A 12,871-nucleotide genomic window follows, 5' to 3' on the forward strand; every position below is an offset into this window, starting at 1 on the left:
AAACTACAAGGGGGATAAAGAAGGTAGGCTAGCAAGGGATGATGTATGTGCCACCCTTGGCACCAATGAGACCATCTGAAGGTGTAACTATAGCAATTCTATCTGCATCCACACCTGCAACACCTTATACAATAGTATCACAATATCAACCATCTTCTACACCTATTATTCCACTATCTGTGCAATCTGAAGAAGAAGAAGAACTAGAAGTAGTTGAGGTCAAGAGAGAATCAATAAAAAATTAGTTAGATTGACTAAGATTAAACAAGAATCTTTTGATTCACTAAGAAAGAAAAGAACAAAGGCTATGGTCGTAGGATCTGGGAAGAGAAGCAAGGAGATAATGCCAGATATATCTAAGAAGAAGATGAGAGGACAAACAGAGCCTGAACAACTAGCAAAGAAGCAATCTAAAGTTGCAAGCATAGGAAGAAAGGCATGGAAGCCTAAAATTGAAAATTTAAATAGCGCAATCACTGATGAAAGTAATTTTGTCCAACTAAATAATTTTTATCATCTATACACTAGATAGATTGGATCTTGAGAATGCAATTATTAGACACTTGATATTGTCTAATTAAAGATTTGAAGATGCTAAGGATGAGATTCCTAAAGATCTCTATGAGAGGTTGACAAATAGAAGAAAGAGTAGTAGATGAGGACAAAGGAATCAGAGAAAATCAACTTAGAAAACTATGTAACATTGATGGTGATAAGAACCTAGCAAGTCTACTAAAGAGTCTTGAGCCCTATCTTAGGAATAAGACTAGAAGTATATTGATTATGGGAGGTAATTATCAAGAATTCAATGAAGAATTTTTTAAAAAAAACATAATATAGATGATGGTAGATCTAAACAAGGCAGAAACAACAACACCACATATTACCATTGGCATTAATACAATGAAGATCGGCAACACAAATGTCACAATTGATACATCAAAAAATCCATTCAAGGATTTTGGCACTAATGTTGGCAATTTGACCAACTATACAAGCTCAAAAGAAGAGGATGGTGAAAAGAAGAAGCTAGAAGAAGAAGAAACGAGAAAAGATGAAGAAAAGAAAAGATTAAGGATAGAAAGCAGAAAGAAAGTTAGAAGAAGAGGAAGAAAAGAGGAAAAAGAAAGAGGAAGAAAAGGAAAAGAAAAGGAAACTTAAGAAAGATAGAAAGAAAATGGAAGAACACAAGAAAATTGAGGAAGAAAAGAAGAAATTTGAGGAGGAAAGGAAGAAATTGGAAGAACAAAAGAAGAAAAATGAAGAACAGAAGAAAAGAAAAGAAGACAAGGACAAGAACAAAAAGGACGAATATGGGAAAAAAACTATTGTAACTAGTACTTCTAGGACACCCCTTACCTTAGTAACGTTAACATGACCAAATGATGATGATCATACTGAGCTGATCTCATCGCTCAGCAAGATCATCAAGAAAAATTGAAAGGTAAAGTCTACAAAGTTCAATGAATGGAGGTAACAGAGAGATTTTAGAAAACCTTAGTTGTAAAGATGACTGAATCAGATCCCCAGGAAAAAGAAAAAGTTGCAGTACAAGCTTTTGATGCGGAATTCACCAACCTATCTAATATTTCAACTATTCAAGTACATGCCAAACATTATGCACATATGTTTGACATTGTTTGTCAGAATATTAGAACTGATTTGGGAGCCCTTCATGCATGTATCAAGGAGTTGAGAAGGTGTAAATAGGAAGGAAAGGCATTATATGCAAGATCTGGATTAGCATTTAAGTTCACTAAAAACAAAGATGAAGAGCCAAAGTAGAAGTATGAAGAACTTGAAGTAGTGGTAAATCAACTTCAACAGCCCAATCAAAAAATTGAAGTTATCAAGATAGAGATTGGAAAGACTTATAAAGAAATAAGTCTTATTGAGATGAGTAAAGAAAGAATTGCTAAAAGATTTTAACTTTTCAGAGAAAAATTAACTTTGAAAATAGCAACTTTGGAAAGACAAGTTGAGGAATGTCTTAAGGCAAAGACATCTTTTGAGAAGTTTGTCTATTCATACTTGAATATAGTTGATATTGCATCTTATGGACTTTGTGCCCTTCTCAGCATATCTAAAGGAGTTAGAGATTCATGGGAGAAGAATTTCAATAGTCTAAAGACAAGTTTTGAAAATTGTATGGCACAACTATCTACCTAATGCAAAGGTATAGATCCAAAATTTGAACTGTATATATGATTTTGACACCTTTTTCATTGATGTCGAAGGAGGAGATATAAGGAAAGTTCTATATAGATATATAGGTATATGTGTATATAGAGAAATTAAGATATAAGACAAGGGAAGTAATATATCAAATAGAACTATAGTCAAAGAGGGAATTATGAATTAAAATTAGGAGATATAAGAAAATATGGTTCAACACAATGATCCACAAGTTTTAAATTTTGGAAATCCTAGTAAGGCCAAATTGTGTAAAGTTTTGATGATTAAAAAATTTTGGGACTTAGCTAATTTTCTCATATGTTACCATCAATGCCAAAGGGGGAGATTGTTGGCAATTTGGCTAAGGTACATATTGAATGATGTCATTTATAAAAACATATCTTCAGCATGAAGAAGGCAATCCTTGAAGATGAAGTTATGGCATTCATACATAAATTTGTCTAACTATTAGTTAGTTTGTCTAGCAAAGCAGATACAGTTTTAATATGTGGAGTTCATAGTCATTATGGGCACATGTGCAATTAGGTACAAACATAATAGGATGTCAAGATAATGTGTTCAAGTATGTGAGTTAGCAATGTCAGTATAGAAGGAGATTTAACAATTTTACTAGTTGCAGCAATATATAGACAAGAACAGAGCATAACAGGAAATAGGTAACTACAAATTAAAAAAATATTTTATTTACAAAATAATTACTTAAATTAATTAGGGATGACATCCTAGATGGCCTACGATAGCGAGTTGTAAGCATGTGAAAGCTCGATGGCCGACTGGATAGTATTCTGAGAATTACAAAGGTATAAATGAAAGTTTGTAAATGTAAAATTAAGTGTGCTTCTAAGAAAGACTATGTGAACTTTATGTGATGTGAATTTTGATGTATGATTAGAGGATTGCGAGTTTTGTGAAGAGCAACAAAAGTTATATCAAATATTGAAGATATCAAGAGCAAGTAAGAGATTTTTGTATCTATCTTTTTGTATCAAGGAATTACATTATATATTACATGTTTAGGTAATGAGCTCTCCTTGCATACATTTTGTATTTGTATATAACAACTCCTTCCAAGTTTGAGGCTTCTACCAAGGTCTAAGCCCTCTAACAAGGACGGAGACATTATATGCATGTAATAGACTCCTAACAATGTCAACATCTTTAACCAAATACTTATGATTAGTGAATCATTTTGTGGACCATCCCCACCGCGATTTTCCCTTTCTAGGGTTTCCATAGTTAACAAAATATGGTGTTATGAGTTCTTTTATTGCATAATTATGTTTATTGTTTAATATGTTTAGTTTTTTTACATATGCAAATTAAAGGAAATTAATAATATCCAATGTTGGGCTAAAGTTTGTAGAATACTGATTCAACCCTCCTTCCCCTGCACACCGCCCCTTCCTCTCCCCCTCTCAATATTCCCTATTTCTAACAATGTGTATACACTTGTCTAATAAGAGAATTGAGGGGTAAGAGCAATAGGAGTGACAGAAAATGTGATTCATAATAAGGGGATACGCTTTCATATGGTTATGTTATTGTCATAAAAAATGCAAGCAATGAGATGTTATGCAGTAGAGGTACATGCATTTTATTATATTCTCATATGTTGTGGGTTGATCTCTAATGAATTTTATAGTAGTGTGATTATTAATGAGGTCAGATGGATTTTTCTATCTACTGATATGGAGAAGCAAAGAGAATTGGAGAGAAGCAACGATTAGAATGTCAAAACTTGAAGAAGGAATGCATGTGTGGGGAAGAGAGGAATGTAAATACCATTAACTAATTTGAGAGAGAGATAATATTGAACTTTAAAATGGTTAAAATGTTTTTGCGAGTTAGCAAAGGAGGTAATAGCACTCTAGGAGGAAAATGAAAATGGAGGTAAGTGTTTGAATCTATTCAATCGCAACTGTATACATTTTAGCTTCATTTGATCACTTAGTGAGCTTGCACATGTATTTGGGGATTTTAATATCATGTTAGGAGAGCATACCCACATTTTTGTCAGACTGCAAATCAAATGAGTTGTGGGTGCACTCATTTTGGCTCATGGAAAGTGTGTTAGAGAATTTGTGTTTATCTTAAAGTTTTAACTAATGTTTGCTTGTTTACACAAGTTTTACATGTATACAATTACCAAAAAACTTTCATTTACATTGTAGTATTTAAATTAGTTTGTTCCAAAGGGTTTTGATCCCCTACCTCACCAACACACTAGTTTAAGTAAGCTAGTAAGCTAGTATGGCATTGATTTGTTCTTTAGAAGGCAACAAATCCCTTACTCTACCGTAACATATAATATGTTTTTCAACAAAACATATTTTAATATTTTATGAACATATAAATTCATTGCAAAAAAACAATAATTAAAGACATTAGGGGAAAATAGTATAGTGAAGGAAAAAAGAAAAGAAAAAGAACAAGAACAAGAAAATAGAATTGCATGACACTTTGCTAATATTGTTTTACTGAATAAATTGTTGATAAACAAACAAATGTAGATACATTATGATATATTGTGTCATAATTTTGTTAATACTATATTAAAAATTAGTAATAGGTAAAAATAACTATGCATGCACCTAATATTCAAATTATGATATTCTCACATGTTGAGTGACACTCTCCATTAAGATTTGCAATAGTTTGACAATTAACGAGGTTAGATGGCTTCCTCTTAGACTATTGGTATAGTGAAGTGACAGGGATTAGCGAGTCAATTGTTTTAATACCAAAATTTGAAGAATGAATGTGTGTAGAAGAGAAATGTAAATGCCTTCAAATTATTTTGAGAAAGGGATCATCAATATCGAGCTATAAAACAGTTAACATGAATTTATAAGTTGGCAAATGAGGTGAATGAATGTCACTAGGATGGCATCATAAGTGATGTACAAGCTTTTCTTGTGTTGAGATCAAAATAGTCATACACTGTATTTCCAATATTTGAAATGTGTCTTTATCTGTATCCAAAAATGAATATTAATCATTTGAAATCATAGAAGTTGATAAACGAAACTTAGAAAACTTGGAATGTGTAAAAATTGCTAAAATGGAAACAATTAATAAGAGGGGGTTATTTTTGAAATTCTAAAACTATAATGAGATCGTAAATTAATGATTTTATGAGCCAAATATGGAGTGATGTAGTGTCATGATTTCAAAGAGTTATTATGTTTTGTTGTGTTTAAACAAATTCTAGATTACTAGAGTCAACTCTTAGTGACTAGGCAATCTAACTCATAGTTTTGAGTTTCTATTTTACTAGTTTCTTCTATTCAAAGTTCTAAAAAAATAATTGTGAGTTGGAATTGTGAGTAATGTTGTACATACTTCGAATACAAGAGAATGATGTGTTAAGCTCATGAGTACTGTTATGTTTAATTTTTCCAAAAATATTGTACTAGTGATATTTCCATAACAAATTTTCTCTACAAATGTGTGCTATCTCTTTATCTCGTTAGTGGATTTGTAATACATTGATCAGACTTTTGAAAAGAAAGATTTTCACTTCTTTGTTATGTATTTTACTACTTTTTTATGCACTTTTTTAATAAAAATAAATAAAATTGGTAACTATTAGCTTAGTTCTCTAAATTTAATATTAGTGTAGGAAGTAAATTCTACTACTTTTTGACTTCTACAAAAATGGTATTAGAGGTTGATCACCTTTGGTTTCAGATTGTGATTTGTTAGATTTTCATATCACTCAAGATTTGAGTAGGTACTTGTGCATTTGGTGTACTCGTGTGTATTTTTCATATGAAAAATCAAATCTAGGAGAATTGATGTAATGCAAGTTACAATTATAAGAGCTTTCAATCTTGGTAACTCTTACTGTGTAATAAATTTGCAATTGCCTAATAGCTTGAAGGTTAGCTTGAAGGTTTACAAGCATCTTAGTTGAGACTCTCAGTGAACAAAGCACAACAAACGTGTAATAAATTCTTATTTTATTAAGTCAAGTAGTGGTGACCACTGTATTATCGTAGTCAACAACAAAATGAGTGAAATAGATATTAGACTTACTAATACAATTCCTGGCTACTAAGCTATTAATATTTGCACCAAGCAGCTATTCAACAGCACCATTGATTGCTCTTACTAATATACAGCACGCTAAGATCAAAAATCTGGTCTCCTCTTATTCATTCATATTCAATATAAGAACTGTGTTGCCTATAGCCTTTTCCAAATTCTCTCGCATTTGGATTGTGTTTAAAGCTTTAGTCACTTTGTCCTTGACGCATTTTCTACAAGCCACCCCAAAAAATTTAATAGATCCACAGCTATCAAATGAGAAAGAATCAATGGAAAGAATTTACCTGCAAGTTAAAATGCATGCCGTTCATTTCTCCATTTAGTGCTAATCAAATCTGTGCTAAACATCTAAATTAAAAGTTTTCCATGCTAAACCCACTAGTTCAAGCCTTCCAAAAAATAATATGTAAAACACTTTCCCACAATCAAACTGGGTAAGCACTATTTTTAAAACTTGAAAGCAGTAATAAGCAAGTTAAACATTAAAATTTGCAGGATATTCGGCCTTAATGTAATTTTGGGAGATTATATCCATGCTTCTACGCAAGCTAGACAAGTTATTTCATACTTGTTTCTCCCTTTCAAGAAAATCTGTAATAAGAAATTTACAGACACATTTGAAGGATATTCAGCCATAATGTAATTTTGAGAAATTATATTCATGTTTCTACACAAACTAGGCAGGTCGTGGCATACTTGTTTCTGCCTTTCCAAAACTTAGTTTGGAATTTTGTTACATCGTGGAAAATGCAAAGTTGGACGAAAGAATTGTTAGCCATAATTCTTATGTTCCCTTGTGTACATTGGATATTTCTATGTTAAAAGTGAGAAGAATAAATTTGTGAAAATCAGGGAAGTAAATTAATGGATAAAGAACTTCCATGTATAGAAAATCATATTTTTCATAAAGATCCCATTATACTGATCTAGAACTCAATTTGAAATATACTTTTACATTTTGTGAAAAAAAAAAAATTTTAAATCAGAAGTTGTTGTATACTTTAAAACACCTAACAGTTAGCTGGGGATAGCTAAAGGGACAGATACATCTAGCAATGCTTGAAGGTGCAGCAGTGGCCTGCTTACCCACCTATCGAAGAATTACAAACAAAGAGCATGCCTTGATTGAAAACAACCTATAGTGTCCCATTCACAGTAGCAAAGCAAATTTACAGTTTACCTGCGGTGAACTTTGGAGATCAAAATAATAGTGAGTGTTTAATATTTACTCAAATCTAACATTCACACACGAATTGTGTCTATATGTTCACTACAGCTTTCCCCAGGTGGAACAAAAACTAGATCATCCCATCCTGAATCCACTTCACTTTCCTGCCATAGTAATCATGATCAGGAATGCTGGCAAACAAAAGATTTCCGAAGAAAGAAATCTCTATTTAATCTTTTTAACAAAATAACCACTGCCAGCTGAAGCTGTAAAAAAGGCCTTACCTTCATTTTCTTGAGAGCAGCTTCAAAGCTTCCCACCTGATAAGAAAAAAGCGCTGTGTATCAGTTTCCAGGTTTACTTTAAATTCACAGGATAAAAAAGCTCAGATTAGTATCAATACTACATTAGGGAAGATATAATTCATGTAATTATCATCAGCTAGACTTTTACCATTATTTCAGAGGCTAAATGGGTTGATTTTGATGTAATTCTTGAGAAGGCTAGAATATCTCTATCTAAGTCTTCCTGCTTCACCAATAAATAATAAGGTTATCACACCAGGAGTATAGCCCTAAGGTTGCAACTCTAAAAAACCGTGAAAACAAATATTCTACCAAATAATCTAGATAGAAAATTTCAAACAAACAAATAAAGTCTTCACAAGTTACGGCTTCTACATTACAATTACAAACCTTGCAAAAGTAGAGAGGGCAAAAGCGTCGATTATTCTTCCGCACGGTCACAAGATCTGACTGCACGTCAACACTGCATTAGAGATCATAATGGTTTAAAGATTCAGTCATACTTTTGAAATCTTCTTCCCATCATAATAAATAAAATCTCATCAATGATGTAAGCCTAAGTAATCAAATAGAAAAAGATGATAAAATTGTCACCTGAAACACTGGCACCCCATCAAAAGCTGTTAACTTGTCTTTTGACTTCATCTGCAAAAGACATAACAACATTAGTCACTGAAAGACTGACTCAATCAGAACTAAACAGCACAGCTGACACAAATAGTGGACATTTTAAACATAAAAGAGTAGCATTACAAGCAAGTAATGAAGACCATTTGCATGATTTATTTTCTAAATAATCCACCTGAGAGCTTTTCCGGGTTTCTGGGACAAGAACACAGCAGAAAGGGGGAGCGAGTCTGAAAGATGGCAAGAATTTTGCCAAATTTTGGGATTGGCAAGGGGATGGTTATTTAAATAACTAAAACAAATTAAAAGAAGCTAAAAAAATATAAATTAAAATTAAAAATTCGCTGAATTTGCAATGACAAACATCCCCTTTTATATTTTTGAAGGGTTTTACAGTTTTTCCCTTGAAATTCCATTTTTTTATTTTTATGTACCGAATAGAGCAGGTTGTCCAGTTTTAAAAAAGGTGACACTCCCTCCCATTGTGCCTTTTCACAACATGGCCCATTTTGCTTCTGGTAAATTGGGGACCACCACTTTTAGCTTAGTTTTTGCCTGCATTGCAGTGTTGACAAGTTCCTCCGAGTTTCCCAGGTCCAAAAATAACTTATCCCAGTGGCCAAAATTCGACATAGATGGAAAGAGATAAACTCAATCTCATGTTCCTTTGGAAGTTCTTCAAAGCTCATCAAAATAAGAGAGACATCCACTTGGAAGGTTTGTTAAAGTATGTAGCTTCGGTCAGACAAACACTATGAATAACAAATCAGAACTTGCATATATACATATCAATATGACTTACACATTGATATGTATATATACATATTGTCAATACATATGTTCGACGCTATTCTGATATTGTTTTCTGAATACAAATGATGTACTCATATATATATTTCATTGATAAAAGTTCACATGTTCATATGATTATCAGCATGGCTGTAGATGCTGACCATTGTTTATCTCATATGATTATTAGTTTGACTGAAAATGTTGATCCTTATTTGACATTATCATTCATCCAAGTATTATGTGAGTTATACATAATAATGAATTGGTGTAATGTTAACCAATCTGCATTGACAATTGTTATTGTTAACTAATCTATGTTAAGATATAAGGGTGAATAGTCATGACCATTCACCCACATATCCTATCATAGATTATTTATATCAAATGAATTCATTCTTGCAAGTATCAAAATCAATAAATACAAAGCAAGATCTGAAGTACAATAACAATTCTATGATTGAAACATTCCTTATTTTAGCAGTGCAAATACATTTGCAATGATCCTATGCAACTCAACAAGGTTCCCAGTCCAAACCAATTCAGCAACATTTTCCATATTGTTCGTTTATGTAGCAGTTTCCAAAAATCTTTCCTTTTTTTGGAAAAAACTAATCCCCATCCGAACTGCACAATCAAAGAATCATTCAACCAGTTCACTTGATATTCCTGACATCCAGCCTTTACATGGCAACATTTATGCAAATGACACTATAGCATTATTGGCATATCTTATTGATCCTTAAATGTAAAGTTCTATGTAGTTTAAAATTTAATGAAGTGTTCAAAAATATATCAATAATTTTTAGAATTTATACATTTTAAAGGATAAAACCACTATTGTAAAGATAATAAATTTAAAAGACTTCAGACTTTAAAAAGGCATGAGATGAAAACAAGGGAACATGTGCAAAGTAAAACAATGAATTTCTTCTTTTTGAGTTTGGTCATGAGGATGTTAAAATGATTGTGCGTTATGTCTTTTTTATGTTACATACAATTGGCACTTGCAAGTCAATCATACACCTAAATTCTGCAATGGCACTTGCAAATCAAATGATGCAAAGCCACTTGAACCCTCATTTTCCGTCATGCCCATAGTAACTGAGATTCCAACAGTTCAGTGGCAGGTAAAAAATTTGAAAGACCAGTACCATATTGAAATCCTGCAAGAATTTAAATGATAAAATAAAAGATATTGAAAACTTTTATACATTAAAAAGTAAAAACCTTTAAAACCCAATTGTCTATTAGGATGGTACAAAATCCTGACAAGGGAAAAGTAAACAAGTCCATGGCATTCAAAGTTCTACATACAAAGTGGTTAACTAAATGGTCTTTCCAAGGGGATGTGAGAACCATGTATAATTCAAAGTATCATACATACTTTTTTCCTAAAAGAGAATAGAAACATTTTATTTTATTTGTTGCCATGAAAAGTAAAATGAGTAATATCCTCTCCACTCTAATTTTTACATAAGATATTTAAGGAATATCTTGTGTCAATTTCAAGTGCCTGGTCAAAATTATTTTGCAAAAATGGTGATATTTGAAGAGTTTATACAGGTGTTGGGTGGATATTTTGCAGCCGACAATTTGTTAAAATTCAATCACAAAATAAGTAGATTAGCCACAGCATATCAGACAAAGTTTCTCCTACCTTTAAGAGAAGGCTCCACCTTCTCATCGTTCTTTGGATCAACTCAAGGTAAGCAAGAAGTGTAGAGATTTTGAAAGCGTATTACAAATATTCTTGTTGGAAATTTATTCGGAAAGTGGGATATTGAGTGGGGATGAATCAGGATCTATAAAAATTTTAACCTTCTTTTAACAACTATCAAATTGATAACTTTCACAACTAACCCTTATCTCATCAATATCACAAATCACATAAACATATATTGCAATGATATAACGGATCTAATCTATTGATCACAACCATAAACATAAAAGTAAATGATCAACAAATAGCACAAAGATTTGGTACCCAGAAACCCTCCAAGGTGAAGGTAAAACTAGGGTGGGGATGAGACCCACAAATCTTCACTACTGTAGTAACAAAGTTTTCCTATTAGTACTACAATTTTGATCACTTTTGATGTTCTACCATGTGAGGGGTCTGCACTACTAAGAGCCTAGAAGACTTATTTAGTCTACTTGATTAAAAGATTTAGACTTACAACTAAGTAAGCACTTTGTTAGGAGATTTACATAGGCCTGTTAAGACCACTCTGTTAAAAGATTTACCCTGATTCACTTTGCTAAAATGTATCAATACCTAATCCTTCAGTTAGCACTATAATGCTAGATTTTGGATCTCCTCTTTCCAAACTCTGATCCTCTCTCTAATCTGATATTACTTTGTTCTGCACTTCACTTCTCTTCTTGATCACTCGGCCTTGCTTCACCTTCAAACACTGTTCAGGAATCCAAACTTATCTTCTCCCATGAGCTTTTCACACTCCATTCTTCTTTTTAAAACAGGCTTTGGATCTTCCTTATATAACAAACTGGAGAAGGTTATAGATCAAGATCAATGATCTAGATTTCTCCTTTCTTTGCTTAATCTTTCCATTTTTCGGATTGGTTAAAAACCTTGCATAGGGATTAGTGATCGAATTCATAACGCGTAATCAACTCCTTAAGTTATTCCTTGATCATTAAATCATGCAACAAGTTGGCCAAAAATTGTTTACCTCATTGTTTGTGCAATTCCAAACTAAACATATCAAAATTGGTTCACTCAGCACTTGAAGACTCTAACGCTCTGTCATGACTAGTTTTTCATGTTGTCCCTCGGCTTCTGAATACTTGGCATTAACTGGCTAACTCGGCATGAACTAACTTTATGTTGCTTGGCACAAACTGATTTTTGTCTTACTCGGCATGTATAAGGACACTTGGTGACCTTAGAATTGCTTGACAATAACAACTGCTCGGCCTTAATTAAAATATGAACAATTCTCAATACATTGTTTGGCCTTAGTAGGATGCCTCGGCTGCAGTGATGCCCAACCAATGCTGCCAAATAAATAAGTAATAGACAACATACTATAGGGATCAACATATTCTTTCATCTTAACTTTCGGGAAAGAATCCACTTACCTGCAAAACGAATAATGGACAAGATAAAATTGCTAACTACACTTCTACCCAATAGTTGAAAATGATGATACCGATAAACCAACACTAAATTAAAGACTAGTTAAAAGCATATCGGTTTGGCTCTAAGTTCGGTTTTAATCTATTCTATAAGAATAACCTCTACCATCGAAGCACAGAGACTTCCAAAAGAAAGGAATTCTAGGTCTTTTTGTGAATTGAGAAGGTAATATAAGCTACAATCAAAGCTTCTAATCTTGATATTATCACAATCGCTCCCAATCAAAGCTTTGACTTCAATTGTTTCTTAACTCTTTATGCTCAATTATTTAAACCGTACAATAATAACATGAATCAAAGAAGACAGACACAAATTACAATCAAAGCTTTCAGTTTGCACTTATCACAATTGCACTCAATCAAAATTCAGCTCCAACTGCTTCTTTGTATTCACTTTTCATCAAAATAGTACTACATAATCAATGTTATGTTTGCACAATTCTTCAAAGCTTTCTTGCATACAATAAAAGATTTTTTTACAATGAGGGGGCATTTCTTATACAAGAAAAGAAAAGCTAAGTTGAAATCTTCTACTTTCTTGGAGCTCAAAGAGCCAAATGTGGAAAGAAGAGAA

The 12,871-nt window shown here is 32.5% G+C and overlaps 1 protein-coding gene across 2 annotated transcripts in view; it reads right to left on the bottom strand.

Moving 5' to 3' along the window:
* Positions 1 to 7,130: 7,130 nt before the first annotated feature.
* The window catches only part of LOC149573557 (protein TIC 22, chloroplastic-like), a 202,027-nt gene continuing 196,286 nt past the window's right edge, over positions 7,131 to 12,871 (bottom strand). The window contains exons 5-9 of one of the 2 annotated variants that reach the window (XM_089814527.1): positions 8,314 to 8,364; positions 8,110 to 8,169; positions 7,868 to 7,942; positions 7,699 to 7,734; positions 7,131 to 7,578 (exon numbers count right to left, since the gene is read on the bottom strand). In XM_089814527.1, the coding sequence (XP_089670653.1) occupies positions 7,489 to 7,578; positions 7,699 to 7,734; positions 7,868 to 7,942; positions 8,110 to 8,169; positions 8,314 to 8,364 (312 nt within the window). In that variant the 3' untranslated portion in view covers positions 7,131 to 7,488. The remainder of the gene's footprint in view (positions 7,579 to 7,698; positions 7,735 to 7,867; positions 7,943 to 8,109; positions 8,170 to 8,313; positions 8,365 to 12,871) is intronic. The other variant, XM_089814528.1, reaches the window with a different exon arrangement.

Source organism: Cupressus sempervirens, chromosome 2 (assembly GCF_028749045.1).
Source record: "Cupressus sempervirens isolate cs-2001-9-10 chromosome 2, ASM2874904v1, whole genome shotgun sequence".
Lineage (NCBI taxonomy): Eukaryota > Viridiplantae > Streptophyta > Pinopsida > Cupressales > Cupressaceae > Cupressus > Cupressus sempervirens.